At 47.0% G+C, this 27,816-nt stretch overlaps 7 protein-coding genes across 7 annotated transcripts; 2 read left to right on the top strand and 5 right to left on the bottom strand.

The window, feature by feature from the left end:
* The first annotated feature begins 4,550 nt into the window (after positions 1-4,550).
* Positions 4,551-6,247, top strand: LOC124659371 (cytochrome P450 94A1-like). Its single transcript, XM_047197265.1, has one exon. It carries the CDS (start codon positions 4,557-4,559, stop codon positions 6,174-6,176), a length of 1,620 nt encoding a protein of 539 aa, XP_047053221.1. The 5' UTR covers positions 4,551-4,556; the 3' UTR covers positions 6,177-6,247.
* A 1,628-nt stretch (positions 6,248-7,875) lies between these two features.
* On the bottom strand, positions 7,876-9,560 carry LOC124667409 (putative disease resistance protein RGA1). Its single transcript, XM_047204694.1, has one exon. It carries the CDS (start codon positions 9,558-9,560, stop codon positions 8,052-8,054), a length of 1,509 nt encoding a protein of 502 aa, XP_047060650.1. The 3' UTR covers positions 7,876-8,051.
* Positions 9,561-10,061: 501 nt separating this feature from the next.
* On the bottom strand, positions 10,062-12,766 carry LOC124662312 (uridine 5'-monophosphate synthase-like). The gene is made up of 5 exons (XM_047200161.1): positions 12,731-12,766; positions 11,654-11,736; positions 11,485-11,572; positions 11,079-11,333; positions 10,062-10,190 (listed from the first exon to the last, which is right to left on the bottom strand). Exons 1-5 carry the CDS (start codon positions 12,764-12,766, stop codon positions 10,062-10,064), a joined length of 591 nt encoding a protein of 196 aa, XP_047056117.1.
* A 174-nt stretch (positions 12,767-12,940) lies between these two features.
* LOC124665764 (cytochrome P450 94A1-like) lies at positions 12,941-14,660 on the top strand. Its single transcript, XM_047203144.1, has one exon. It carries the CDS (start codon positions 12,941-12,943, stop codon positions 14,552-14,554), a length of 1,614 nt encoding a protein of 537 aa, XP_047059100.1. The 3' UTR covers positions 14,555-14,660.
* A 1,668-nt stretch (positions 14,661-16,328) lies between these two features.
* LOC124665766 (putative disease resistance protein RGA1) lies at positions 16,329-18,159 on the bottom strand. Its single transcript, XM_047203146.1, has one exon. It carries the CDS (start codon positions 17,934-17,936, stop codon positions 16,428-16,430), a length of 1,509 nt encoding a protein of 502 aa, XP_047059102.1. The 5' UTR covers positions 17,937-18,159; the 3' UTR covers positions 16,329-16,427.
* A 100-nt stretch (positions 18,160-18,259) lies between these two features.
* On the bottom strand, positions 18,260-21,830 carry LOC124665768 (uridine 5'-monophosphate synthase-like). The gene is made up of 6 exons (XM_047203148.1): positions 20,985-21,830; positions 20,519-20,602; positions 20,035-20,117; positions 19,869-19,956; positions 19,462-19,716; positions 18,260-18,571 (listed from the first exon to the last, which is right to left on the bottom strand). Exons 1-6 carry the CDS (start codon positions 21,789-21,791, stop codon positions 18,443-18,445), a joined length of 1,446 nt encoding a protein of 481 aa, XP_047059104.1. The 5' UTR covers positions 21,792-21,830; the 3' UTR covers positions 18,260-18,442.
* Positions 21,831-25,570: 3,740 nt separating this feature from the next.
* LOC124665769 (phosphopantothenoylcysteine decarboxylase-like) lies at positions 25,571-26,587 on the bottom strand. The gene is made up of 2 exons (XM_047203149.1): positions 26,004-26,587; positions 25,571-25,889 (listed from the first exon to the last, which is right to left on the bottom strand). Exons 1-2 carry the CDS (start codon positions 26,331-26,333, stop codon positions 25,572-25,574), a joined length of 648 nt encoding a protein of 215 aa, XP_047059105.1. The 5' UTR covers positions 26,334-26,587; the 3' UTR covers position 25,571.
* Between the last annotated feature and the right edge of the window lie 1,229 nt (positions 26,588-27,816).

The raw sequence follows: 27,816 nt of genomic DNA, 5'->3' as shown, positions 1-27,816 counted from the left end.
CTGCCAAAGATAGTACCCGGGGTTTAAGGAAGGCCCATTACCCGAAGAATAAGAAGGTTCAAGAGACCAAGATATATTAAGGAAAGTAGAGTTGTAATAGGAAGTGTTGTTTGTAATCTGGCGGGATGAGTTAGAAACCGTCCCGGACTCTGTAACTTGTACGAAACGAAACCCTCGGCTCCACCTCTTATATAAAGGGGAGTCGAGGGACGAGAAGATCATCGAATCATTGTTCACAAACCCTAGTTTTCATAATCGTCGAGTACTTTTCGGCTGAAACCTTCGAGATCTACTTGCCCTCTACTTCTAACTAAACCCTAGCCTATAACCCGTAGGCATTGACAAGTTAATACCTTGTCACCGAGCAGAGATGGTATGAGCATGGCCAAGACCATGCCTTCCTGCGCCACACCACAACCACATGGCCAACAAATGCCCACCCATCATGGCGCCGTTCACAACTACATCGCCACACCCCAGATGGAGCCTCCAAGGAGGGAACGCTGCGCATGGCGCCACCGCCATACAATTCGGGCGGATTTTGGGCTTTCACCCGGGGCGGGGGTAGGGGATGGGCCCTCAAAGGCTCCTCTCAAGGAAAATGGCACCCAAATAGAGTCGTCATCCCGTCGTGGTCACAAGAAGAAGGATTTCTCCTGGACCCATCGCGCCCCATCGACTCCCAAACCAGCATCTGCTACAGCACATCCAACAGTCATATCGACGGGGAGGACGAAGTGAGATAGAGGGTGGAGATCTGACCTTCGAGACCTGGCACGAGCAAAAGCACCCGCCCTCGCATGGCCCACATCTGCCTTCGCCCCGCTGTTCGCATGAACCAAGGCATCGTTCTGCACCAACCACTGTTCATTCGACGTCGCAAGTCCGCAGGAGGCCGCCGCCTCGGTTAATTCTCAAGCCCCCACCAGGGAAGCCGAGAACTCAGATCCCATCGCCCCCTTCACTGGTGTCGCGAGCTTAGCCTGAGGACATCTCTGGGGGTGGCGAAGCTAGGAAAGATGGGGAGGGGTGGCGGCGGGGCTAGGGTTTCGCCCCCTCGCTCGCCACGAGGAGGCGACGCAAGGAGGGAAACGTTTTTTCGGTTTCCTTTAGTTCAATATACTACTCCAAATTGGTTCGACTTCGGGAGGAAGGAGTTGACCCTTAATTTTCAGAGGCGAAGTGGCGTATCCGAGAACAGGAACCGGTAGAAGATGTCACTTGACTCTGCCCTCACGCGGCGTCGCCGGCCGGCACGCCATGTGCACGCGCGCGCCACGGCGGACGCAGTGCGGCGGAACACTCTGGAGCGCTGCACTGGCACTGGGCAGAGTATCATCAGCTTGATCAGCCCGGAAAGATGTCCATAATTGAGGCGCGCGCGCGCTGCTCCTGTCGTCGGTTGGGAACGGCACGATCCATCGATCGATCCATGGTTTAAGACCCAGCTCCATGATTAGATTTGGAGACCTCCAACTTCACGTGATCTTGCCCGTTCCACACCGTGTCCATCCTGCTGTGGATGCCGAGTTGAGTTGCGGCTTGATACGCAGAGATTTTCCAAATACTTTGCATTGAATTTCATGATTTCTTGCTTTTTAAAAAATATACTATAACTACTAAGAAAATCCAGCATTACACAGCTGGCTGTTAATTAGTATCGATCACCATGTGGTCATGGAGTTAAGCCTGTGTGTACGTACCTGGTTAACTGCAACTGCAAGCAGGATTAATTCAGACATCTGCCTCTGCAACGTGTGCATGGGTGGGCCTAATTATTTCGTTTCATGGTCCATGCACGGGGCTCACCAAGCTTTCCACGTACCAAACAGCCTACCATAGGTGGAGAGGAGGACCATGCACGCACGAGAACGTGATGGCGTCCGTCCTTTGGACAGCGCCATCAACCATCCGTCAGCTCAACACTGTGCATTCGTAGTGAAACATTACTCGCAAGGCAACAAGGAATGTTAAATCTGAAACGTTGAGGTTTCGCAGCTACGAGGATGGCGACGGTGGACATGCATGGTGGTATTGCTCTTACTACTCGTCTCTCCATCTATCTTCCCGGTGTTCGCATCGAAATCCCGATAAGGCAGCAGCATGCAACATCGAGGAGGAGTCTGAAATAAACCTAGGCAGCAGCATGCAACATCGAGGAGGAGATGGCCGATGGCGACGCTGAGAGGTTAGCGTCGAGATAAGCATAGCTCGTATAGGGATGGTAAGTGCCCCCCTCAGCGGTGTTGAATAAGATGACGTAGTAGGTAAGCGTCTTCGACAACACGATTGGGAGATGTCAGAAGGGCAGAGTACATATCGAGAAGTAGGTGTCACGCTGGCTTGAGGGCATTAAAGATATGGAGGAAAGCATGAAAGCTCGAGATCTAGAGTATGAGGAGGGTGAAGAGATTAGGATTGTACAATATGAATCAGAACCTTTAAAGGGATACTTAGGCAAAAGTGGGAGGGATTTTTCAAAGGAAGGTGGCTATGTGGTAGCCACACACCCCTAAAGGCACAAACTGGTGGTACTCGGTGACGGAACCTCCGGTGGCACGCAGCTATGGCAAGCATGAACCACTACCCTCACGAAAAGCTCTATCTCGGCAACACCGGTTCCCTTCCTCATTGAGCACCAACCACTACCCTCACGAGAGCCCTAGCCTCGGCACCAACCACTACCCTCACAAGAACCTCCGCCCCGGCAACACCGTGACTATATATCCTTTGCAATCCGCACAACTTCGTCGACTGGACCATCAAATCCTTGTCGTGGCCCACACCTTGTTGGGTTTAGTCTTACACTAGTTAAAATGGGAGGAAGAGCACGACTTATAAGAATGAACGATGTTGCACTATACCTTCCTTGAGTACTGAAAATGTTGAGCTAGCTCCCCAAAAGAAAAGGACTTGGATTTTGAGCGAACTTTCGACCTAGCGTGCGAGAGCGGCTGAGGCAAAAGTTGTTGGCTAAAAATCGGTTGTGAGCCCCGACAACTTGGCCATGTGGCAGTTTTTTTTATTTATAATTGTCGTCCACCATACACTAAAAAATCCGATGGCTCCCGATGTGCTTGATCTGCGGGACTAAAATTCTCACATTCGCTAAATATAATTTAGCAAAGAAAGTTGATGATGGTCCTTCATATCAAGATAATCTTTCATGAGAAAGAGCCCAAGAATTATTTAAAGCATGTATTGTTGTGTGGCTGGGTCTGATTGGGCCAAGATAGCAGGCCCACTAGGTTATAAGGCCTAGAACAACGGTTTAAAGGGCGAATGCACAATGGAACCAGAGTGCATGTGAATCCTTTACAAAATCTTTGGCAAATCATATTTCTAAGTTTCTGAAAATTATTTACCCTACGCATGCAAAATTTCATGGGTAAGTTTTGAAACTTGGGTAGATGTATAAGTTATTATTTTCCACAACATGTAAAGGGTCATAAAGGTAACATCAAAATATACATGGTTCAAGTCGTACTTGGTGCATACATACTTGTTTTTTTGTTTAAAATAAAAAAATAAAATTCATAAATGTGATTTTTTGTATAAGATTTGAAAAGTCGGTTCATATGGATATGGTACAAGTTATGTGTGTTATTCAAGGTTTAAAATAGCACGCTATTTCTCCGCTAATAGCACGCTATATCATATCTAGAGGGTCCACGCTAAATTTTAGTAATTTTGCTCGCTGTGGTGCTATTTGTGAAATAGCATGCTATATTGCCCTAAAACTTCATAGCGTTAGCGCGCTATTTTTTTCAGGCAAGTTGCTTTCACTGCAATCTGTTGGCACCACTTCTAAATCAGGAGATAATATAGTAATGCTAATAATTTTTAATAAATAATTTATACTATGTCGTTGCCTTGTGAAATGCTGATGTTAGCCTTCTAAAATATTTGAGATCTATTTTTATATGTGGTTATGTATGTATGATTCAATCACTTTTGGACTATATATACATTCATTTTAGTAATATTATTTATTTTTAGGCTATATTTAGTATTATTTTAAAAATGTTATTTAAAATAGACCACGCTATTAGCTCGAAAAAGTGTTTATAGCGCTTGAAGAAGGCTGCCGCTATTTAATTTAGCATGCTATTTTAAATCTTGGTGTTATTAGCAAGCAATGCAAATGGTTGCGGACTCCACTATTGATTTCTACACTCACTCCTGGCAACGGGCTTGTGCCGCCATAGTCGTAAAAAAGGGAACACGGCGTGCGAAAAAAAAAATGGAACACGTAGGCAATCAACAACTCTATGGGAAGGGCAAAGGCTCAAGTGCTCAACACTTGGCATCGCATAGAAGTATGGAACGCAGCGATGACTGTGACGGTGGGACCATGTAGCGTTGATCGGTCGACCTCCTCCTCCTCCCAGCTCGCGAGCTTCGACGACGACGTCCGTTTTGGCCTGGATCACAAGCTCGAATAATGAATCGATCTTTCTACTTCCACGAGAAAAGTCTGCGTCTGTCATGAAACCAGCACAGTACAGATTACGGATTAGTGCTACAACCACCATTTTCAAACCACCAATTCAAGCATGGTGCTCATGGACGGGAACATCGCGCTGCTGCTGCTCCTCCCAGTCCTTCTCGCCGTCTACCTCCGATGGCGCCGTGGCCCAGCCGCGGCGCCGAGCGCGAACCACTGCCCACACCCGAACCGCATCCTGGGCAACACCGTGCCGTTCCTCCTCAACCTGCACCGCTTCCTCGACTGGGCCACGGACCTCCTGGCCGCGTCCCCGGCATCCACCATCGAGGTCCGCGGCGCGCTCGGCCTCGGCAGCGGCGTCGCCACGGCCAGCCCGGAGGTCGTCGACCACTTCCTGCGCGGTAACTTCCCCAACTACGTCAAGGGTGCGCGCTTCGCCGTCCCCTTCGCCGACCTCCTCGGCCGCGGCATGTTCCTCGCCGACGGCCGCCTCTGGAGCCTCCAGCGCAAGCTCGCCTCCTACTCCTTCTCCTCCCGCTCGCTCCGCCGCTTCTCGGGCCGCGTCCTCCGGGCGCACCTCCGCGGCCGCCTGCTGCCATTCCTCGACGCCGCCGCGCGGTCCGGCGAGGCCGTCGTTGACCTGCAGGACGTGCTCAAGCGTTTCGCGTTCGATAACATCTGTGGCGTGGCGTTCGGGGTCGACTGCTCCACGCTGCTCGAGCTCGAGGATGGGGGCCAGCATGAGGCGTTCTTCGCGGCGTTCGACGACGCCGTGGAGATCACCTTCGCGCGGATCCTCCACCCGACGACCCTGGTGTGGCGGGCGATGAGGCTCGCCAACGTCGGCAGCGAGCGCCGGATGCGCGAGGCGATCGGAGTCATCGACGAGTACGTCATGGGGATGGTGGAGCAGCTGCGTGTACGAGGAGGGGCTGAGGAGCAGGAGCAGCACCTGCTGTCGCGGTTTGCGGCGGCCATGGACGAAGAAGCCGCCCTCGGCGGGGAGCTGGGCGAGATGTTTGGGTCGCCGGACGCGAAGCGGCGGTTCCTGCGGGACGTCGTGGTGAGCTTCGTGCTGGCCGGGAAGGACACCACGTCCTCCGCTCTCACCTGGTTCTTCTGGCTCCTCGCCGCCAACCCGCGCTGCGAGCGGCGCGTGTACGAGGAGGTCACGCGCTACTCGGACGCCGCCGGCGCCGAGAATGACGACGCCGAGTATCAGGAGGAGCTGAAGGGGATGCAGTACCTGCACGCGGCGATCACGGAGGCGATGCGGCTGTACCCGCCGGTGCCGATAAACTCGCGGGTGGCGGCCGCGGACGACGTGCTCCCCGACGGCACGACGGTGCGGGCGGGCTGGTTCGCGGACTACTCGGCGTACGCGATGGGCAGGATGCCGCGGCTGTGGGGGGCACGATGCCGCGAGTTCCTCCCGGAGCGGTGGCTCGACGGTCAAGGTGACTTCATCGCGGCGGACGCGGCGAGGTACCCGGTGTTCCACGGCGGGCCGCGGGCGTGCCTCGGGAAGGAGATGGCCTACGTGCAGATGAAGGCCGTGGCTGCCGCCGTGATCCGCAGGTTCCGGGTGGAGCCGGTGCGGGAACCTGCAGCTAGCATGGACGCGCCGCCGCCGTACGAGATGGCGGTCACGCTCCGGATGAAGGGCGGGCTGCGCGTGCGGATCAGGAGGCGGGAAGAAGACGACTCAACAAGGAAATGTCTGTAGAGAATGCATTCTGTCAATTTTGGATCTGCACATATCGATAATATCAAAGTGGTATCATCATGTTCACCAAGAATCTAGCTGAGACCTAACTTCGCTGCTCAGTTAAGTTTTACATCATTTAATTTGCATCTTGATTCGTACTTAGTCATGAGTTGTAAAATAAATTACAACTGAAATTTGATGACAACATCTAGCGGAAACAAAATTAGTTCTCAGTCGACCGAGAAACAGTCACACACCCGATGTTAAAAGATATGCAAACATCCGAGGGGAACTAGATCTAACGCTGGATTTGTATAAGAATCATCATCCGATCACAAATTTTAAAATTTTGACATATAATGTGTATATTTATCTTTTTATACATATCACAAACAAATATTTCTAAGTTTCGAACTTTACACTTACATATCTGTCTTTGTTATTTACCTTCAAAGATTTTTTCGGATTTTTTAAACTTACAAATAGAATTTTCTTACGCCATAAGAAAAACCTTGGCTTTTTTTTTACTTGCTTACCCTTAGTTCCTCACTGCTCTCTCCCTTGGCTACCGATTCCGATTCAGGTTCAAATGTGCCTGGGTTCTGCAAGTTCCCCATAATTTGTATCACGCAACATTTTACTAGGCCCGTGGCGCTACGAGGAAAAAAAATCGTATTTCTAAGATTATAAAAAATATGAAAAACATATTGCGTGTACAAAATGGATATATACATGCAACCTTTTAAAACTAAATTTGGCTAATTGTGATCTGTAAAAAAACCAAAAGAGATATTTGGGCTCCATGCCAAGTCCCAAATATTGAAACTTGATACAAATATGTGTGATCTTGTGATTTTGCACCGTTCAAAAAAAAAAATCATAACTTGCTATGCAATCTTGCAAGAGTAAGTTTATATCATATACCTACGGGCTCCATGCCGAGTGGGTCTTTGTTGCCGGCCAAGGCTAGACACTACTAATCAACGCTCCGTTTACCGAAATGAGATGCAAACCTCATTCTAGTCGGGATTTGACCGAGGTTTGTAAAGATTTGGCTGGATTCAGCGGCAGTGTATTGTAGCTCCGACGCTGAATATTCCCTCCCACCAACCGCTTTCTTGAACTGGAAAACTAGCACCAATTATTTGCAACATGAGATACCACAGGCTCTTTATAAGGTTCATGTAAACAAATACGGGTCGGCCCACTTTGCGGGATGTGTTCGGGACATTTTTTAATCCAAAAGAACAAAAAAGGGGTTATTTTGTAGTTTTGCAACTTTTAAGAATGTGCTAGAGATGCTCTAGAAGGAGCATAAAACTAGACACCAGCCAGTACAAAAATCAGTACAAAGTATTTTAAGTAATTATATAATTATATATTTTCTAAAGTCTAGCTGGAATTGGCCGGTTTCGGTTGCGGTATATAGCCGCTTCGATGCTGAATATTCCCTCCGGCCAAGGGTTTTTTCTCATTTTGCAGTGAATTGGAAACTAGCCCTGATTATTAGGAATGTGAGATATGAGAGGCTCGTTCTAAGGTTCACCATAGAGAAAAAAAAAATTACAGGTCAGCCCAGCTTGTGGGATCTGATTGAGTCATATTTTTTAATCCAAAAACGTAAAAAATCGTTTATTTTGCAAATTTGCAACTTTTACAAGAGATCTGCTAGAGATGCTCTAAAAGGATCACAAAATTAACATCGGGCACTACAAAATTCAGCACAAACTATTTTAAGTATTTCGATATTTTCATCTAAACAAAGTATGTCTAACCACTAGATACAAAAACACGGACGAATAAACATAATTCCCATATACAAGCTTTAATTTCCCAACACATACAGTTTTCTGTAACTAAGATCTGAATTGTGTGATGAACTACCTCACACATTTACAGTGCAATGAGCATGGTATAGTACACACAATAGAATGGGAGAACTGATCTGCACAACAACACTTTTGCGTTACCAACATCTGCGCTACAGCTTTCTGGGGCGTCATCAGGACTTGGCAGAAACATATCATGAAACATGGCGAATTTAGGCTGAGTCGAGCGAAATGGTTTCTTGGTTATGATCAGCTGGCGCATGCTAACATGACTGGGCAGCAGATTCTCCGCCAAATCTGCGATGTACCCAAGGCCATCACCCAGCAACGACAAGCCCCCAATATCGCTTCTCAGGATCCTGCACCAGAGCTGCAGATTCGGATGGGCTCTCAGCACCCCTCCGACGATCTTGGCACCGAAGAAGGACCCGTTGAGCTTCCTCGCAATGGCTGTGCCGACCGCCAGCAGCCTCGGGTTCTCCTCGACGTCGGTGGCGGCGAAGGCGTGCGCCTTGAAGAAGAACCAGTACTCCGGGTGTGGTAAGACTTTGAGCCTGATCGGCGCCATGGTTCCCATGCTGGCGGCCACACGCATGTTGTTGGTGGTGACTATGATCTTGCTCCCCTGTTTGCCATGCCGTCTCAGGCTCGGCAGGAGCTCCTCCAGCATCTTCTTCTTGTGCATGTCGACATCCTCGAACACCATTAGGAACCGCTTGCTGCGGAAGCTTTCATTGAGCACGTGCAGTGGGTGTTTGAGGTTTCCGGACCCTCCGATCACATGTTTAGATTTCAGAACGACAGCCGTCTCGCCCAACGCAATAGCATAGGTCGAAGAGAAATTGAACAACATGATCAGCGGGAAGCGGCTGCGCAGCCTAGCGTCGTCGCAGACGTGCTGCACCAAGGTGGTTTTGCCGACTCCGATGTCGCCGACGATCGGAAGCAGAGGTAGCTTCTCCTTGGATGGAGATAGACTGTAGTCGTCGTGGAGCAAGAAGTTGATGATCTTTTCTCGCTCCACATGCCTGCCGAACATCTGCCCGTTGTCGACGAAGATATTGGTTGCCAGAGGCCGGCGGATCCGGTTGCAGCCTTGCAGGAGCATCAGGAACTCCCGGAGATCACCAGACAGGCCTTGCAGGTTCTCCAGCACCCTGTGAATCTCATCAAGGTCGGCGCTGCGGCCAGACAGTACGCACCTCACGGTGCACGCAGCGACACGCACCCGCTTTGCAGGATTGAACAAGGACAGGGAGAAAGGTTGTACCTCCTCACCATCACCATCCTCATCTTCCTCATGCTCTGTATCTCTGCATCCGACCGTGTCGAGCAGATACCGGCCTTGCCAGACGCCGTCGTCGAGATCCGAGAGCCAGTCGAGAGCGACATGGTTCGTGATGTGCCTCCCTTTCGCCTCCTCCACCACAGTGTTGATCCTGATAAGCATACGGCTTATCTTCTGTAGCTTGTCGTCGGTGCTCTGTTCTTGGTTGCTGCAACGGCTGGCGAGAAGAGATATCACTCTGCCCACCATGTCGCCGACGACCGCCGAGATGAGGACCTCCGCCATGGTAAAATTTTCTACCAGCTAATCGTGGAATGTTTCAGGATTAGTACACGGATGTGTCATGTATGTGGTCTTGCGGGTCACCATTTTTGACCACATATTACAACTCCTGAGGTTTGATTGGGATCAGAAGTCAATGAGAGCACCAATAGTCTGTGAAGGAGTGACATTGGCAGGATAGCGACTCGAAAGACTTTGGTGCTATCCATCTAGACGGTACTGGAAGCGACCGCATAGATCTGATGTGACGGGCTGACAGTACCCTTGAGAATGATGGATGGGCTCCATGTGGAGGGAAGGCGACACGACATCGTGTTAACCAGGAATCAATCAAGAAAAAAATGCAGAAGGAAAGAGCGGTCTGGATCATCTTGGATACATAATTATTGGTGAATCGTGATGCTATGCATGTCCACACATGGAACACAGCAATGACAGGGAGCTTGGTACTCACAACTCTTATTGTGTCGATGGCCTGAATGCAGGAACTCACTGCACTTTTTCTCATGACAAGCTCGTCTGGTAGGCCTGCCATCCCTGAATGCGGTACTCCCTTGCGGCCTCGGCAGGATTGCTCGCCTTTATGATCCCACGCCCGACTATGATTATATCGCTGCCTCTCTCGTTTATGACCTGATGAAATTATGCAGCCGAAGTTGTAGGTGAGACCTGATGTCAGTAGGTAAAGCAGAGATTGCAACGGAAAGAAGAAGGGTTCAGGGTTTTTGTAGATGGTTTTCCGATTGAATATATTTACAATAAGCAAATCACCTACTTCTTCCGATTCATATTAGTTGTCGCTGATTTAGTACAAAGTTGTACTAAATTGTACTAAATCAGCAACAACTAATATGGACTGGAGGGACTAGGGAAGGGAGTACTGTATTTGCTGGAGGGGGCACAGAAAGGAAAAATAGTACCGAGTCCAAGTGCGGTACAGATTGAGTGCAATGTAGCCTCCTAACTCCTAAGTATGTTTTCAAATACCAACCACATCTCAGAGATTCATCATGCTTGCTTGTTTATCCTGCTCGCGTGGGTAACAGAGGAACAAAAAAATCAGATAGTCTAAGCCTCTAAGCAAGGAAGCAACAGTATTCTACTCAAAGTAGTCCCTAATTGGTTTCGAGGAAACATATAGTTTTTTCAGTCTGCGAGCCAGAGGGCTATATACTAACATATCCAAACCATTATGCTATAATGACTGACAAATCCAGCTTGTCATAATATATATCTACCATATCGCACACTCGCAGTACTTATATTGACCATATCGCACACCTGGCACTACTTATATTACAGCCGTACCAAACAATGGACATCTACTATCTGCTTTTTTTGTTGGTTAGTTTGAGACATATACCATCTCTAATATGGCATTAGGCAACAACGAACTATAGTTCCATGTAGCACAGTGAAAGAATACCGCTAATTCTCTGTAAGAGCTTAGCATAAAGCAGTGTGATTTTTTTTATAGTAATCGCACAAACAATTTCTAATGGCAAGGTTAAACAAACTCACCGAACAAGGAGTGTTGTACTGTTGACCAAGGGAATCTCCTCCAGCAACAGTCTGAACTCCAGGAGTGGCATGGATAAACGCTGGACTTGATGGTGTCACTAACCAAGATGCGGGATTTACTGATATAAATCCCATTACAAAATCGGAATGTTGCTCAGCAAACTTTACAGCTGCTGCAGTGTAATCTCCCTGAGCAAGGTTACCAGCTGAGCTCATTTCAGCAAGCAGAAGTAGCCCTCTTCCTTTTGGCAAACCCTTCAAGACAATAATACAACAGTTACTCTGATGCTCAGAGCACTACACATTACCATACACCAGCCTATGGAACTGTAACATTGGCATTTTCACCTATTCAACTTAGCATAAACTAGTTATAAAGCAATTAACTATGTAGAGCATAATGTACCTTCAACTTCAAGCCATCTACAATCCCAGGTCCAGGAACTACATGTGCATTAACAATATCGGCCCAGTCTGATATGCGGAAAATTCCTCTGAATCAAAGAAAGAACACTAGTTATATTGTGTGTATATATATGAACTCAGTAGGTGGTTTATAATACCCCTACTCTCACCCTTCATATTGCATAGTTACTGTGTTTCCAATGTCAGCAAATTTGCGGTCTTCAAAGATCAAAAAGTTGTGTTCTTCAGCAATCTTCAGAAAACAATTTAAAAATCATCAAATAAAAGACAGGCTATGTAAAACTAAGTAGCAAATGATGATGGTCATCCATATCAAAATAATCTTTCATGAGAGAAAGAGCCAGGAATTATTTAAAGCATGTATTGTTGTGTTGTTGGGTCTGATTGGGCCAAGATAGCAGGCCCACTAGGTTATAAGGCCTAGAACAACGGTTTGAAGGGCAAATGCACAATGGAACCAGACTACATGTGAGTCCCCTAAAAAAAACATGTGAATCCTTTTCAAAATCTTTGGCAAATCATATTTCTAAGTTTCAGAAAGTTATGTACCCTCCGCATGCAAAATTTCATGGGTAAGTTTTGAAACTTGGGTAGATGTATAATTTATTATTATCCACAGCATGTAAAGGGTCATAAAGGTAACATCAAAATATACATGGTTCAAGTCCTACTCGTTGCATACGTACTTGTTTTTGTTTGAAATTAAAATTAAAAATCATAAATGTGATTATTTGTATAAGTTTTGAAAAGCCGGTTCATATGAATATGGGATATGTGTGTTATTAGCAAGCAGTAGCTCTATGTGAAGGGGTTTCGCAAAAAAAAAAACTCTATGTGAAGGGAACAGTACGGATCAGCGTCTCAACGCTGGATATCGCATGGAACTCGTAGCGATGACTGCGACAGTGGGACCAGGTAGCGCCGATCGGTCATCCTCCTCCTCCCAGCTCACTCAGGGCATGAGCAATGGAGGCAGCTGTCCAACTAGGCTTGGATAAAAAATTTTGACATATGCATGCCATGTTATGGTCCCATTAATATGACTTTCTCTTAAAAGCTGATTTGGTTTGTCTCTTTCTCTCTCATATTTCCACTCAGTTTTCACTTTATAGTTGAAGAGGTTGCCTCCTGATGAAAAGGCTGCTTCCTTATCCGAACCTAATTTGGACCACCTAAACCAAGATAAACCTGCGAGGCAACACCCTGGGGCTATGCATTGGACATGCCCTCATCTTCCCGGTGACGCGCTTCGACGACGACATCCGTTTTGGCCTGGATCACAAGCTCCAAAGCTTGATCGCGCGCTCTCCCTCTTCTTCCAGGAGAAAAGTCTGCGTCTGTCATGAAACCAGCACAGTGCAGACTATGGAAGTATGGATTAGTAGTTTAGTACTACTAACCACCATTTTCCAACTACCAATTCAAGCATGGTGCTCATGGACGGCAACATCGCGCTGCTGCTGCTGCTCCCAGTCCTTGTCGCCGTCTACCTCCGATGGCGCCGTGGCCCAGCCGCCGCGACCAGCGCGAACCACTGCCCGCACCCGAACCGCGTGCTGGGCAACACCGTGCCGTTCCTCCTGAACCTGCACCGCTTCCTCGACTGGGCCACGGACCTCCTGGCCGCGTCCCCGGCGTCCACCATCGAGGTCCGCGGCGCGCTCGGACTTGGCAGCGGCGTCGCCACCGCCAGCCCGGAGGTCGTGGACCACTTCCTGCGCGGGAACTTCCCCAACTACGTCAAGGGCGCGCGCTTCGCCGTCCCCTTCGCCGACCTCCTCGGCAGCGGCATGTTCCTCGCCGACGGCCGCCTCTGGAGCCTCCAGCGCAAGCTCGCCTCCTACTCCTTCTCCTCCCGCTCGCTCCGCCGCTTCTCGGGCCGCGTCCTCCGGGCGCACCTCCGCGGCCGCCTGCTGCCCTTCCTCGATGCCGCCGCCGCGGGGTCCGGCGAGGCCGTCGTTGACTTGCAGGACGTGCTCAAGCGTTTCGCGTTCGATAACATCTGTGGCGTCGCGTTCGGGGTCGACTGCTCCACGCTGCTCGAGCTCGAGGCGGGTGGAGACCAACGGCAACACGAGGCGTTCTTCGCGGCGTTCGATGACGCCGTGGAGATCACCTTCGCGCGGATCCTCCACCCGACGACCCTGGTGTGGCGGGCGATGAGGCTCGCCAACGTCGGCAGCGAGCGCCGGATGCGCGAGGCGATCAGAGTCATCGACGAGTACGTGATGGGGATGGTGGAGCAGCTGCGTGCACGAGGAGGGGCCGAGGAGCAGGAGCAGCACCTGCTCGCGCGGTTCGCGGCGGCCATGGACGAAGAAGCCGCCCTCGGCGGGGAGCTCGGCGAGATGTTCGGGTCGCCGGACGCAAAGCGGCGGTTCCTGCGGGACGTCGTGGTGAGCTTCGTGCTGGCCGGAAAGGACACCACGTCCTCCGCTCTCACCTGGTTCTTCTGGCTCCTCGCCGCCAACCCGCGCTGCGAGCGGCGCGTGCACGAAGAGGTCACGCGCTGCTCGGACACCGAGAGCGACGACGCCGGGTATCACGAGGAGCTGAAGGGGATGCACTACCTGCACGCGGCGATCACGGAGGCGATGCGGCTGTACCCACCGGTGCCGATCAACTCGCGGGTGGCGGCCGCGGACGACGTCCTCCCCGACGGCACGACGGTGCGGGCGGGCTGGTTCGTGGACTACTCGGCGTACGCGATGGGCAGGATGCCGCGGCTGTGGGGGCCACGATGCCGCGAGTTCCTCCCGGAGCGGTGGCTCGACGTCGATCAAGGCGAGTTCGTGGCGGCGGACGCGGCGAGGTACCCGGTGTTCCACGGCGGCCCGCGGGCGTTCCTCGGGAAGGAGATGGCGTACGTGCAGATGAAGGCCGTGGCTGCCGCCGTTATCCGCAGGTTCCGGGTGGAGCCGGTGCGGGCGCCTGCTAGCATGGGCGCGCCGCCGCCGTACGAGATGACGGTCACGCTCAGGATGAAGGGCGGGCTGCGCGTGCGGATCAGGAGGCGGGAAGAAGACGACTCAACAAGGAAATGTCTGTAGAGAATGCATTCTGTCAATTTTGGATCTGCACATATCGATAATATCAAAGTGGTATCATCATGTTCACCAAGAATCTAGCTGAGACCTAACTTCGTGCTCAGTTAAGTTTTACATCATTTAATTTGCATCTTGATTCGTACTAGTCATGAGTTGTAAAATAAATTACAACTGAAATTTGATGACAACATCTAACTGGAAACAAAATTAGTTCTCAGTCGACCGAGAAACAGTCACACACCCGATGTTAAAAGATATGCAAACATCCGGGGGGAACTAGATCTAACGCTGGATTTGTATAAGAATCATCATCCGATCACAAATTTTAAAATTTTGACATATAATGTGTATATTTATCTTTTTATACATATCACAAACAAATATTTCTAAGTTTCGAACTTTACACTTACATATCTGTCTTTGTTATTTACCTTCAAAGATTTTTTCGGATTTTTTAAACTTACAAATAGAATTTTCTTACGCCATAAGAAAAACCTTGGCTTTTTTTTTTTACTTGCTTACCCTTAGTTCCTCACTGCTCTCTCCCTTGGCTACCGATTCCGATTCAGGTTCAAATGTGCCTGGGTTCTGCAAGTTCCCCATAATTTGTATCACGCAACATTTTACTAGGCCCGTGGCGCTACGAGGAAAAAAAATCGTATTTCTAAGATTATAAAAAATATGAAAAACATATTGCGTGTACAAAATGGATATATACATGCAACCTTTTAAAACTAAATTTGGCTAATTGTGATCTGTAAAAAAACCAAAAGAGATATTTGGGCTCCATGCCAAGTCCCAAATATTGAAACTTGATACAAATATGTGTGATCTTGTGATTTTGCACCGTTCAAAAAAAAAATCATAACTTGCTATGCAATCTTGCAAGAGTAAGTTTATATCATATACCTACGGGCTCCATGCCGAGTGGGTCTTTGTTGCCGGCCAAGGCTAGACACTACTAATCAACGCTCCGTTTACCGAAATGAGATGCAAACCTCATTCTAGTCGGGATTTGACCGAGGTTTGTAAAGATTTGGCTGGATTCAGCGGCAGTGTATTGTAGCTCCGACGCTGAATATTCCCTCCCACCAACCGCTTTCTTGAACTGGAAAACTAGCACCAATTATTTGCAACATGAGATACCACAGGCTCTTTTTAAGGTTCATGTAAACAAATACGGGTCGGCCCACTTTGCGGGATGTGTTCGGGACATTTTTTAATCCAAAAGAACAAAAACGGGGTTATTTTGTAGTTTTGCAACTTTTAAGAATGTGCTAGAGATGCTCTAGAAGGAGCATAAAACTAGACACCAGCCAGTACAAAAATCAGTACAAAGTATTTTAAGTAATTATATAATTATATATTTTCTAAAGTCTAGCTGGAATTGGCCGGTTTCGGTTGCGGTATATAGCCGCTTCGATGCTGAATATGCCCTCCCGCCAAGGGTTTTTTCTCATTTTGCAGTGAATTGGAAACTAGCCCCGATTATTAGGAATGTGAGATATGAGAGGCTCGTTCTAAGGTTCACCATAGAGAAAAAAAATTACAGGTCAGCCCAGCTTGTGGGATCTGATTGAGTCATATTTTTTAATCCAAAAACGTAAAAAATCGTTTATTTTGCAAATTTGCAACTTTTACGGGAGATCTGATAGAGATGCTCTAAAAGGATCACAAAATTAACATCGGGCACTACAAAATTCAGCAGAAACTATTTTAAGTATTTCGATATTTTCATCTAAACAAAGTATGTGTAACCACTAGATACAAAAACACGGACGAATAAACATAATTCCCATATACAAGCTTTAATTTCCCAACACATACAGTTTTCTGTAACTAAGATCAGAATTGTGTGATGAACTACCTCACACATTTACAGTGCAATGAGCATGGTATAGTACACACAATAGAATGGGAGAACTGATCTGCACAACAACACTTTTGCGTTACCAACATCTGCGCTGCAGCTTTCTGGGGCGCCATCAGGACTTGGCAGAAACATATCATGAAACATGGCGAATTTAGGCTGAGTCGAGCGAAATGGTTTCTTGGTTATGATCAGCTGGCGCATGCTAACATGGCTCGGCAGCAGATTCTCTGCCAAATCTGCGATGTACCCAAGGCCATCACCCAGCAACGACAAGCCCCCAATATCGCTCCTCAGGATCTTGCACCAGAGCCGCAGATCCGGATGGGCTCTCAGCACCCCTCCGACGATCTTGGCACCGAAGAAGGACCCGTTGAGCTTCATGGCGATGGCTCTGCCGACCGCGAGCAGCCTCGGGTTCTCCTCGACGTCCGTGGCAGCGAAGGCGTGCGCCTTGAAGAAGAACCAGTACTCCGGGTGTGGCAAGACTTTGAGCCTGATCGACGCCACGGTTCCCATGCTGGCGGCCACACGCATGTTGTTGGTGGTGACTATGATTTTGCTCCCCTGTTTGCCATGACGTCTCAAGCTCGGCAGTAGCTCCTCCAGCATCTTCTTCTTGTGCATGTCGACATCCTCGAACACCATTAGGAACCGCTTGCTGCGGAAGCTTTCATTGAGCACGTGCAGTGGGTGTTTGAGGTTTCCGGACCCTCCGATCACATGCTTCGATTTCAGAACAACGGCCGCCTCACCCAGCGCAATAGCATAGGTCGACGAGAAATCGAACAACATGATCAGTGGGAAGCGGCTGCGCAGCCTAGCGTCGTCGCAGACGTGCTGCACCAAGGTGGTTTTGCCGACTCCGATGTCACCGACGATCGGAAGCAGAGGTAGCTTCTCTTCTGATGACGGACTGTAGTCGTCGTGGAGCAAGAAGTTGATGATCCTTTCTCTCTCCACATGCCTGCCGAACATCTGCCCGCTGTCGACGAAGATATTGGTAGAAAGAGGCCGACGGATCCGCTTGCAGCCTTGCAAGAGCATCAGGAACTCCCGGAGATCGCCGGAGAGGCCTTGCAGGTTCTCCAGCACCCTGTGGATCTCATCAACGCCGGCAGCGTCGCGAGACAGTACGCACCTCATGGTGCTGGCAGCGACCACACGGATCCGCTTTGCAGGATTAAACGAGGACAGAGAGAAAGGCTGTACCTCCTCACCATCACCCTCCCCATCTTCTTCATGCTCTGTCTCTCTGCATCCGACCGTGTCGAGCAGATAACGGCCTTGCCAGACGCCGTCGTCAAGATCCGAGAGCCAGTCGAGGGCGACATGGTTCGTGATGTGCCTCCCCTTGGCCTCCTCCACCACGCTATGGATCCTGATAAGCATACGGCTTATCTTCTGTAGCTTGTCGTTGGTGCTCTGTTCTTGGTTGCTGCAACGGCTGGCGAGAAGAGATATCACTCTGCCCACCATGTCGCCGACGACCGCCGAGATGAGGACCTCCGCCATGGTAAAATTTTCTACCAGCTAATCGTGGAATGTTTGAGGATTAGTGCACGGATGTGTCATGTATGTGGTCTTGCGGGTCACCATTTTTGACCACATATTACAACTTCTGAGGTTTGATTGGGATCAGAAGTCAAGGAGAGCACCAATAGTCTGTGAAGGAGTGACATTGGCAGGATAGCGACTCAAAAGACTTTGGTGCTATCCATCTAGAAGGTACTGGAAGCGACCGCATAGATCTGATGGCCGTGACGGACTGACGGTAGCCTTGAGAATGATGAATGGGCTCCACGTGGCGGGAAGGCGACACGACATCGTGTCATCCAGGAATCAATCAAGAAAAAAGATGCAGAATGAAAGAGCGGCCTGGTTCATCTTGGATACATAATTATTGGTGAATCGTGATGCTAAGCATGTCCACACATGGAACACAGCAATGACTGGGAGCTTGGAACTCACTACTCTTATTGTGTCGATGGCCTGAATGCAGAAACTCACTGCACTTTTTCTCATGACAAGCTGGTCTGGCAGGCCTGCCATCCCTGGATGCGGTACTCCCTTGCGGCCTCGGCAGGATTGCTCGCCTTTATGATCCCACGCCCGACTATAATTATATCGCTGCCTCTCTCGTTTATGACCTGATGAAATTACGCAGCCGAAGTTGCAGGTGAGACCCGATTTCAGTAGGTGGTAAATCAGAGATTGCAACGGAAAAAAGAAGGGTTCAGGGTATTTGCAAATGGTTTTCCTAATGAATACATTTACAATAAGAAAACCACCTACTTCCTCCGATCCATATTAATTGTTGCTGATTTAGTATTGTACTAAATCAACGATAACTAATATTGATCGGAGGGACTAGGGAGTACTGTTTTTGCAAACATACTGTTTTTTCTGGAGGGTGCACAGAAAGGAAAAATAGGACCAAGTCGAAATGTGGTACAGTTTGAGTACAATGTAGCCTATTAACTCCTAAGTATGTTTTCAAATACCAACCACATCTCAGAGATTCATCATGTTTGCTTGTTTATCCTGCTCACGTGGTAACAGAGGAACAAAGAACTCAGATAGTCTAAGCCTCTAAGCAAGGAAGCAACAGTATTCTACTCAAAGTAGTCTCTAGTTGGTTTCAAGGAGGAAACGTATAGTTATTCAGTCTGCGAGCCAGAGGGTCTATATACTAACATATCCAAGTAATTATGATACATGTCTGACAAACCCAACTTGTCTTAATATATATCAACCATATCGCACACCGGCACTACTTATATTGACCATATCACACACCTGGCACTAATTACATTACAGCAGTACCAAACAATGGACATCTACTATCTTTTTTTTTGTTGGTTAGTTTGAGACTTATACTATCTCTAATACGGTAGTAGGCAACAACAAACTATAGTTCCATGTAGCACAGTGAAAGGATACCACTAATTCTCTGTAAGAACTTAGCATAGAGCATTGTGATTATTTTTTTATAGTAATCGCACAAACAATTTCTAATGGCAAGGTTAAACAAACTCACCGAACAAGGAGTGTTGTACTGTTGACCAAGGGAATCTCCTCCAGCAACAGTCTGAACTCCAGGAGTGGCATGGATAAACGCTGGACTTGATGGTGTTGTTAACCAAGATGCGGGATTTACTGATATAAATCCCATTACAAAATCGGAATGTTGCTCAGCAAACTTTACAGCTGCTGCAGTGTAATCTCCCTGAGCAAGGTTACCAGCTGAGCTCATTTCAGCAAGCAGAAGTAGCCCTCTTCCTTTTGGCAAACCCTTCAAGACAATAATACAACAGTTACTCTGATGCTCTGAGCACTAGTGCATTACATTACACCAGACCTATGGAACTGTAACATTAACATTTCCACCTTTTCAACTTAGCATAAACTAGTTATAAGCAATTAACTATGTAGAGCATAATGTACCTTCAACTTCAAGCCATCTACAATTCCAGGTCCAGGAACTACATGTGCATTGACAATATCGGCCCAGTCTGATATGCGGAAAATTCCTCTGAATCAAAGAAAGAACACTAGTTATATTGTGTATATATATAAACTCAGTAGGTGGTTTATAATACCCTACTCTCACCCTTCATATTGCATAGTTACTGTGTTTCCAATGTCAGCAAATTTGCGGTCTTCAAATATCAAAAAGTTATGTTCTTCAGCAATCTTCAGAAAGCAATTTAAGAATCATCAAATAAAAGATAGGCTATGTAAAACTAAGTAGCAAATAGCACAGTGCTACAGTAAGAAACATATCTAGTAACCAGGGTATATTACCTTGATATAAAGGTCTACTGTGCTCAAATGCGAAGAGAGCATCATCGTGGGCGTACAGAAATGATGAGAAAAAAAAAAGGCATAGTTCCACATTCTAACAAAATGAACAAAGACACTCTCTAGTCTGTACTGAACCAACACTTGATTTTTTTTTTCAGAATGATCCAACATCAGATTAGTTACAAAGAAACTCCATTTCATATACTAGACGGCATAAAAATGTGAAAAAAAAAATCATCAATCAAAAGGATGGTGGACAGAAAATTTGGTTGCATCATAAGTGAACATACCGATCGGAGCTTGCCGCCAAAATCTGGTGTGAAATCAGATAAAATATCCACATGGGTCTTTAACATGCAAATCTCCGGACCAACCTACAGTTGGATTACATGTTAAGATTGGGGACATAGTAACTCAGATTTAAAAAGGAGATTCAAATTAGTCGAATTAACTTATCAAAAATAGTGGAAATTTCAAATATAATCCAGCTTAGGGAAGAGCCTTATGCGACTATGAGATGAAACTACTTAGCAAGTTAGTATTACAACATTAGCTTGCTCAATAAAAGTATTTACAACATTACGCTAGCAAAGGTTCATCGATAGGGAAGATTTATAAGCCAGTGTCATCCAAAATGAGAAGTGAATTGCTGACTTTTAAATTAAAGTGGTTAATTGACTTGATTCCAAGTGCCTAACTAACCCATCTGGTCCTGAACACTATTAAAATGTAAGTAGGTTATGACTTTTGTAGTACCTTCTTGGCGAGCTCAAGCAGTTCTTTTGTTGTCTGAACATCCGCAGCGACACACAGATTGCTCTGCTTGGCCTCCATCACCTGGAACAGCCTCCTCCCCATCGGGTTCACAGCCAGCCTCGCCCTCTCCGCAAACGGCGCCCTGGCCAGCTTGGGCTTGACGGGCGTCGTCCCCGGCGGCACGGCCACCGTCCTGTTAGCGTCGAGGAAGCGCTTCACCTCGTCGGCCTTCTCCTGGGTGACCTTGCCGTGGCTGACGAGCACGGCGAGCACCTCGGTGAGCGTCATGAGCGAGTGCAGCGTGACCCCGTTGGCGGCGAGGTTCTCGCGGCCGCCCTGCTGGCGGTCGACGACGACGACGGCGTCGGCGACGAGGAGCCCCTCGGCGCGGAGCGGCGCGACGATCTCGAGCACGGAGGCGCCGCTGGTGACGAGGTCCTCGACGATGAGCACGGTGTCCCCGGCGCGGAAGGTGCCCTGGGTGCGCACGCCGGCGGAGGCGCCGCCGGCGCCGGCGTCGTGGTAGCGGCGGAGGATCATGGGGATGTTAGTGGCGACGGAGAGCACGGAGGCGAAGGGGAGCGCGGTGTAGGGGACGCCGCAGAGGAGGTCGTAGGGGGTGGTGGAGGGGACGAGGGAGCCGAGGAGGGAGGCGACCGCGGAGAGGAGGCGCGGGTGGGAGACGAGGACGCGCAGGTCGAGGTAGATCGGGGAGGTGATCCCGGACTTGAGCAGGAAGGTGCCGAACTTGTACGCCTCCACTGCGTGCAGCTCCAGGATGAGGGATTCCATTGCGGCGGCGTCCATGGCTGGCTGGCTGGGTGGCTTGGGTGGTGGAGCGGGGAAGACGAGGAAGAAGCAGGCAAGCTAGAGCAGGATAGCAGGAGCAGTGTGCAGTGTACGGTACTACTGATAGTGAGTGTTTGACTAGAGCGTGACTTTTCCGCTCGACTAGGAAGCGTGCTAGAGAAGGCGCCGCCGGCAGCCGGCGGACGTGGCACTGAGAACGGACCATGGAGGTTGGGCTCCGGCCTCCGGCAGGACGATGATTGATGCATTGGGGCCGGGTATGGAGCGGCGGCGCGAGCCCACAAGGCCACACAACCCATAGGCTTCAGCCGTTAAAAATGATCCTCCTTTTTTACCTTTGCTGGAAAAAAATGCTCCTCTTTTAAAATACAGAATTTAGTAAAAAGAAAAGTACACAAAATAGTAAAATTGAGATGATATCAATCCTGAATCAAAATGGAAATATGGGAATATGCAGACATGGGCTCTTTGGATTATACCGGAATATGCAATTTGAAGGTGAAGACGCTGAAAAAAAAAGTATCTGCAAAATGCAACATTTCGCTACAAATTATATGGAATTATGTTGTGATTAATTTTTTTTTTCTTTCCACGGCCTACGGGTAAAGAGAGAAGATAGAGGAAAAGACAATGAGCACATATATGAGTGGTTACTGCTGATAGACTCGTGGTGTTGCAAGCATGACATTTCCAATTTCGAAGAAATGTGTATGCTTCGGGGTGCCACAAGGCGACAACCAATCCACCCCGCTCCGTAGTCTTGTTTAAACTAAATAATGCTTTCACAGGCATGCTCAACTATAAAGGGACACACTTTGTCAATTTTCCTATTTGACATCTCAATATTGTTTATCAACAAAAAGTTTAACACGAACATGCAGAAGTCATAGTTCCATTCTGAATTGCAGTAAACCGTGCATAGAATGATCAATAGTGCAAGACAACATCATATCACGTCAACCTTGGTATGAACACTTTATGTCAGCTCATAAAGTGACCATGTATAGGAGACTGCTTTTTTAAATAGCATAAAGTGACCATATCAGAGAAAATCGACAAGCAGATGGAGAACAAATCACTATTTCTTCAATAAAATTCAAACAGAGAACAGCTAGCACAATAATCTATGCATTAGCACAAGACTCCACAAGAACAAGGAATGAAGGAGGAAACCAAACTCCTGTGACACCACAAATTATTGTTTTCTGAAAGGTATACCATATTTTTAGTAACGTGTCTGGTAGTACTGGTGTACACATATATATCAAAATGGACGTAGTCAGTATTCAAGAATCCAATGAATTATTAACTATCATACAAAAGGGAACCAACTAAGCTATGCATACAGTATCTTTGAAAAAGTACACTTACTCCATTGTCTGCAAATTGGGATTCATTTAGCAACCGATTTTTATCTTCCGTTTGAACTCATTTCCATAATTCTTCTAGTTTCTTTAATAGGTGCAATTACTATGGCTCGGCAATAAGAAAACTTAGAAAGAGTAAAAATTTTAAGAATTGCAAATCTAAAATAAATAACTGAAGAATCACAATTTTGATTTAGTAAAAACCATCTACCGCCAACAAATAACTTCTTTCTTTTCTCTTTTGTTGTGTAATTGTTCTATTGTAATTAATTAAATCGGTTCAATTCTTGTCCTCATATTGAAATGAATCGGGATTGATAAGGAGTTAATTAATGATGTTTGAGCTTGTACTTTTTTGAGTGTCTATTTACATTTTTCTATCCATGGAATACTACTGTCTACTTTAAAAAAAAAATGTTGCATCGTCTGTCGTCTGTTTTATCTAGAAAAAACATATTCTAGAAAATATTCCATCTTTCGTCGTTTCTTTTATTGGGAAAACATATTGTTGCCTTCTTTTATGGTAACCTCGGAAAAAAATACTCTAACATTCGTCTCCTCTCTTTTGTCATGAAATAACTACTGACCTCAGAAAAATATACTTGCTCTACAGCCCACCGTCTCTTTTACCCGGAAAAAATACTACTAAAATCTTTTGTGTCAATGCTGGAAAAATATACTTACTCCACCTTCCACCGCCTCTTTTAGCCGGAGGAAATACTTCTGCCCACTTTCTTCGTCGCATGTCTCCTCTTTAAGCATATGCACAATGTGCTCACTATGGGCACTGCAGCCCTAATGGCACCCCAAAGCATAGTACTTCTGCCATACTACCCTGTCTTTTTTTCATCGCCTCACGAACATCTACGCAAGAGAATAAAAGAATTATGAGCCATGGCTCTATAATACCATTTTTACGTTACCTCAACCATGCTTCGACACTTTCGGTACTTAAGTAACTCAGATATTGTAGCTTCCACAATACTTTAACCTACAATCTAATAGCCAAGGGTGCGGTGTGGCGTCGTGCCAAACTTCCTAAGAGTTGTGTGTATGCATGAGCAATTGTGAGTCTTCATGTAGCAACAATGATTGAGTGAAGCATTCCGCTCTGAGAGCTTGAATCATTGTCATCAAGATCAGGCAGGATGTGCAAGGAAAAGGTACGACCTTTCTAGATTTTCGTTTTACCGATCTCAAGGTGATTGTTGTGAAAACGGTTATAAGATAGATAGCCGCACTATGAGAGTGGCTTTTGGTTAGGTAACTTGATCACATCGTCTTAGGGATCTCAGCCCGGTGCATACGTTGCATCCCCTTATTCTTGTTGCTTCTTAGTATTTCCGTGTGTGTGGTTCTTGAGCTTTTTGCTAGCTTTTTTAGCAAGCCCAAGTTTATCAATAATGAAATTCGTATGTATCTTCTATTGCGATTTCGAGTTTGGATAGTTTTACTGGTTCTTCATGCGGAGAGGTTTCACTTCTAAAATTATGTAAAAACATCCTGTGATGATTCCTGATATTTAATTCTTTCACCGGTTCCTATTTGTCATTATCTTGCTAACAAAATTTGTTTCATTTTAATCGGGGTTTGGAAACTTTGTCCCTTGGTCTGTAAATAGGAGGAGGTAAGGTCAACCATTACACTTGTTCTTTCTTTTATATTCCACTGCTGAACCTCAAAAGTTTGCTTCCCCTATCTTTTCTTCTATGATTTTGCATCTTCTTGAGGAATTTGAAAAAGATCTAAAGCTACAATATCGATCAATCAATCCCTCCTCAAAATAAGTGGAACTCTTCAAATTATGTGTTGCTTTGCTCTTCCTGTCTAGCAAGGAAGTGTGAACTGATCCGATGGGAAACAGTAAAATCACCCCAGATCAGACGGGATACCCCACTGATTTATATGACTAGAGTTGGCGGAACTGAATCTGTAGTGCTTGGCACCTCCACCGATTTTATTCTAGGTTGACCACTAATCATCAGAGCCCTTTCTTGCGGCACGACATTCTCACATTGTCCCTGAAAGTACAAATTTCTAGTGTCTACCACAAGAATGGAGAAGAAGTTTCCTGCTTGTGGATGAGAAACAACTGGAGTTATTTTTAAACCACTGCAGTAAAATTCATAGCTACACTGGAGGTATATCCATCAGTACTAACATCACAGAAAAGATAGATAATCGAACATTTACGGCTGAAACAACAACAATTTCCCCAATCACCACGATCTAACATCACACAAACAAAACAAATATGCTGATCCAGAGGTACTACTACTACTACATGTTCGTCAATACTACTGACATCGCTAGTTAAAACCTGATACTCTAGGTTCTCTCTACACCCATGTGTGGGTCGTAGAGAAAACTGAAACCTTTAAGCTTAACACTCTGTTGATCATCACATCAGCTACACAGGGTTGCTGCTAGAAGGAATCACAGATGGACTGCCTGTACCAAATGTTTGCGACTTGCACGCAAGCCTCACTGTCGTATGGATCTGCGAAGGTTCAGCCATTGCGCCATTCCCATAGTCCCCACAGGCCAACCTTTTCGTAATGGGTGGGACCAAAGATATACCAAGTTGATTGATTATCTCGATGTGGCGCTGTGTGAACGGGTTGTTCCACATGAAGGTGTTCATGGTTGGTGCAACAAAGAGCGGCTTCTTGTAGTCCCACGCCCGCACTATGCATGTCAGCAGGTTATCACACAACCCACCAGCAATCTGAGAAAGTAATAAAAGGTCAATTTGTGCTGCAATTAAAGCAACTCTCTGTTCTCTTAACAGATTCAGGGATGCACGTTGAATCTAATGGTTCATGCAGGAGAGAAAACAGACCTTGGCCAGAGTATTTGCAGATAAGGGAGCAATCACCATGATATCTGCCCACTTCCGCAGTTCTATGTGTAGAACCTCATCCCCGATCTTCTTCCAGCTAGACCATTCATCATCATCAGTGTACAGAATGACGTCACTAGGAAGAGATGATCTATCAATGAAGTGCAATGAGGACTTGGTGGCCACAGCACGGACTTCCGCCCACTCAGAGAAGATACGACAAAGGCTCTGAAATTTTATAGCAGACACACTTCCTGAAGCAGCAAGGAGGACCCGAGGCTTACTGGGTTCCAGCATCAAGCTTTCCTGTACTGGTTCTGGCGTGGCCATCTCATCTGCAACAGAATTACAAGGCTCGGAGAATTTATGATAGTATGGAAAACATGATTTACAGTGCACACTCTGGCATGAAATTAAAGAGAAAAATCATTTCAAAGAAGCACAAAATTTAGTATTTTATTTTGCCCAGATTTGAAGCTGCCATGAACTTTGTCTTCAGAACTTTGTCCCGAATTTATTGCAAGATAATTTTAATACAAAAATATGAAACAACAATTCAAACATTGAAATAGTATAGGTGGTGTCGTACCCGATTCATCATCGGAAGACGCATTCTGCAGCTCCTCAAATGCGAGAAGAGCCGCGGCGATGATGATCATGTCGTCGTCAGATTCTTCATCGGACGACGTGTCAATGAAATGATGGTAGAAGAACTCATCATCGCTATCCATGGTCTACGCATCAGACAATGTAACGGTGATGAACAAAAGTTACATGAATTTCATCGGAGAAAGTTTGCAAGAAAAGTTTCTCCGGTCAAATGGCCGAATACCTTGCGTGCGGCCAACACTGAGGTGGAGATCGGCGGCTATACCAAGCTGCGGCCTTCGAGAAGGACGAGCGAGGGACGGAAGCCGCTCGAGCTCAAACCGCTGCGGCCGTGCTTGCTCGAGCTCCCATGGCGGCGGTGGGCTTTGAATCGGCCGGATTCTTGTGCGCCCGAGTTCCCCCCGTGGCCGAAATGTGGTGAAAAAGGCGCCGGTGGCGGCGGCAGCGCGGGGAAAGGAGTTGGCAGGGGAGGCGAGGAAAAGGGGCGGTGGCGCCAGGGATTCGTTGGAGAAAGAGGAATCAGGGTCACAATTCACAACAGAGCCACAGAGAGATCGATGATCGGAAGGGATAATGTCTCTCGCGACCCAAGCTACCGCTCATGGCGGAACCACCTCGGTCTCTGTTCATGTTCATGGCGGGCCAAGGGAACCCAGCGTTTTTAAAGGCAACTTCACCTACAGGAGCTATATCTACCATTCATCTAGTGCTTTGAGATTGGTGAGGCTTTTGACATTTATCTAATATAAAACCAATAATTGAAACATGAGTGAAAATTTTATGAAACTAAATTGATACATGCAAAATATTGTGAAACATTTTGACAAAAAAGTGAAACTGCTGACGTCACCGCTGACGTCACTTCGATATGTTTCACAAAAATATCGTGTTTCAATTATGTTTCAGTTAAGTTTCAGTTTGGTTTCATAATTTTGTGAGTGAACTGAGTTAGCACATAGGTGACATCATGGACGACATCACTGCTGTAGGTACCGTTCACTGTAAAAAGAGGTTTTCGCCGGGCCAAGGGGGACAGGAGATAGCGGCCACTGTTGGAATAATTTGGATCTACATGTGGAACATACTCCTTCCATTCTGAAATTTATTAAAAATAATTTACATTCTAGCTTTCAAAAATAATTTGGATCTACATGTTGTAACTTTAAAATTTATTAAAAATAATTTACATTCTAGTTTTTAGTCA

This window comes from Lolium rigidum, chromosome 6 (genome assembly GCF_022539505.1).
Source record: "Lolium rigidum isolate FL_2022 chromosome 6, APGP_CSIRO_Lrig_0.1, whole genome shotgun sequence".
Taxonomy (NCBI): domain Eukaryota; kingdom Viridiplantae; phylum Streptophyta; class Magnoliopsida; order Poales; family Poaceae; genus Lolium; species Lolium rigidum.
Note: the sequence above shows the minus strand (reverse complement) of the source record. Positions and strands in the feature narration are given on the sequence as shown.

Bases quoted from the DNA above. Each gene is read 5' to 3' on its own strand.
- LOC124659371 (XM_047197265.1), top strand. From the start codon at position 4,557: ATGGTGCTCATGGACGGGAACATCGCGCTGCTGCTGCTCCTCCCAGTC.
- LOC124667409 (XM_047204694.1), bottom strand. From the start codon at position 9,560: ATGGCGGAGGTCCTCATCTCGGCGGTCGTCGGCGACATGGTGGGCAGA.
- LOC124662312 (XM_047200161.1), bottom strand. From the start codon at position 12,766: ATGTCGTCGTCGAAGCGCGTCACCGGGAAGATGAGG. The intron at 11,573-11,653 runs GTGAGAGTAGGG...TCTTTGATTCAG, and splicing joins GTAACTATGCAATATGAAGG to AGGAATTTTCCGCATATCAG. The intron at 10,191-11,078 runs GTGAGTTTGTTT...TAATTTCATCAG, and splicing joins AGTACAACACTCCTTGTTCG to GTCATAAACGAGAGAGGCAG.
- LOC124665764 (XM_047203144.1), top strand. From the start codon at position 12,941: ATGGACGGCAACATCGCGCTGCTGCTGCTGCTCCCAGTCCTTGTCGCC.
- LOC124665766 (XM_047203146.1), bottom strand. From the start codon at position 17,936: ATGGCGGAGGTCCTCATCTCGGCGGTCGTCGGCGACATGGTGGGCAGA.
- LOC124665768 (XM_047203148.1), bottom strand. From the start codon at position 21,791: ATGGACGCCGCCGCAATGGAATCCCTCATCCTGGAGCTGCACGCAGTG. The intron at 20,118-20,518 runs GTATGTTCACTT...TGCTTTCTGAAG, and splicing joins TTGGCGGCAAGCTCCGATCG to ATTGCTGAAGAACATAACTT. The intron at 19,717-19,868 runs GTACATTATGCT...ATTGTCTTGAAG, and splicing joins TAGATGGCTTGAAGTTGAAG to GGTTTGCCAAAAGGAAGAGG.
- LOC124665769 (XM_047203149.1), bottom strand. From the start codon at position 26,333: ATGGCCACGCCAGAACCAGTACAGGAAAGCTTGATGCTGGAACCCAGT. The intron at 25,890-26,003 runs GTCTGTTTTCTC...TTACTTTCTCAG, and splicing joins CTGCAAATACTCTGGCCAAG to ATTGCTGGTGGGTTGTGTGA.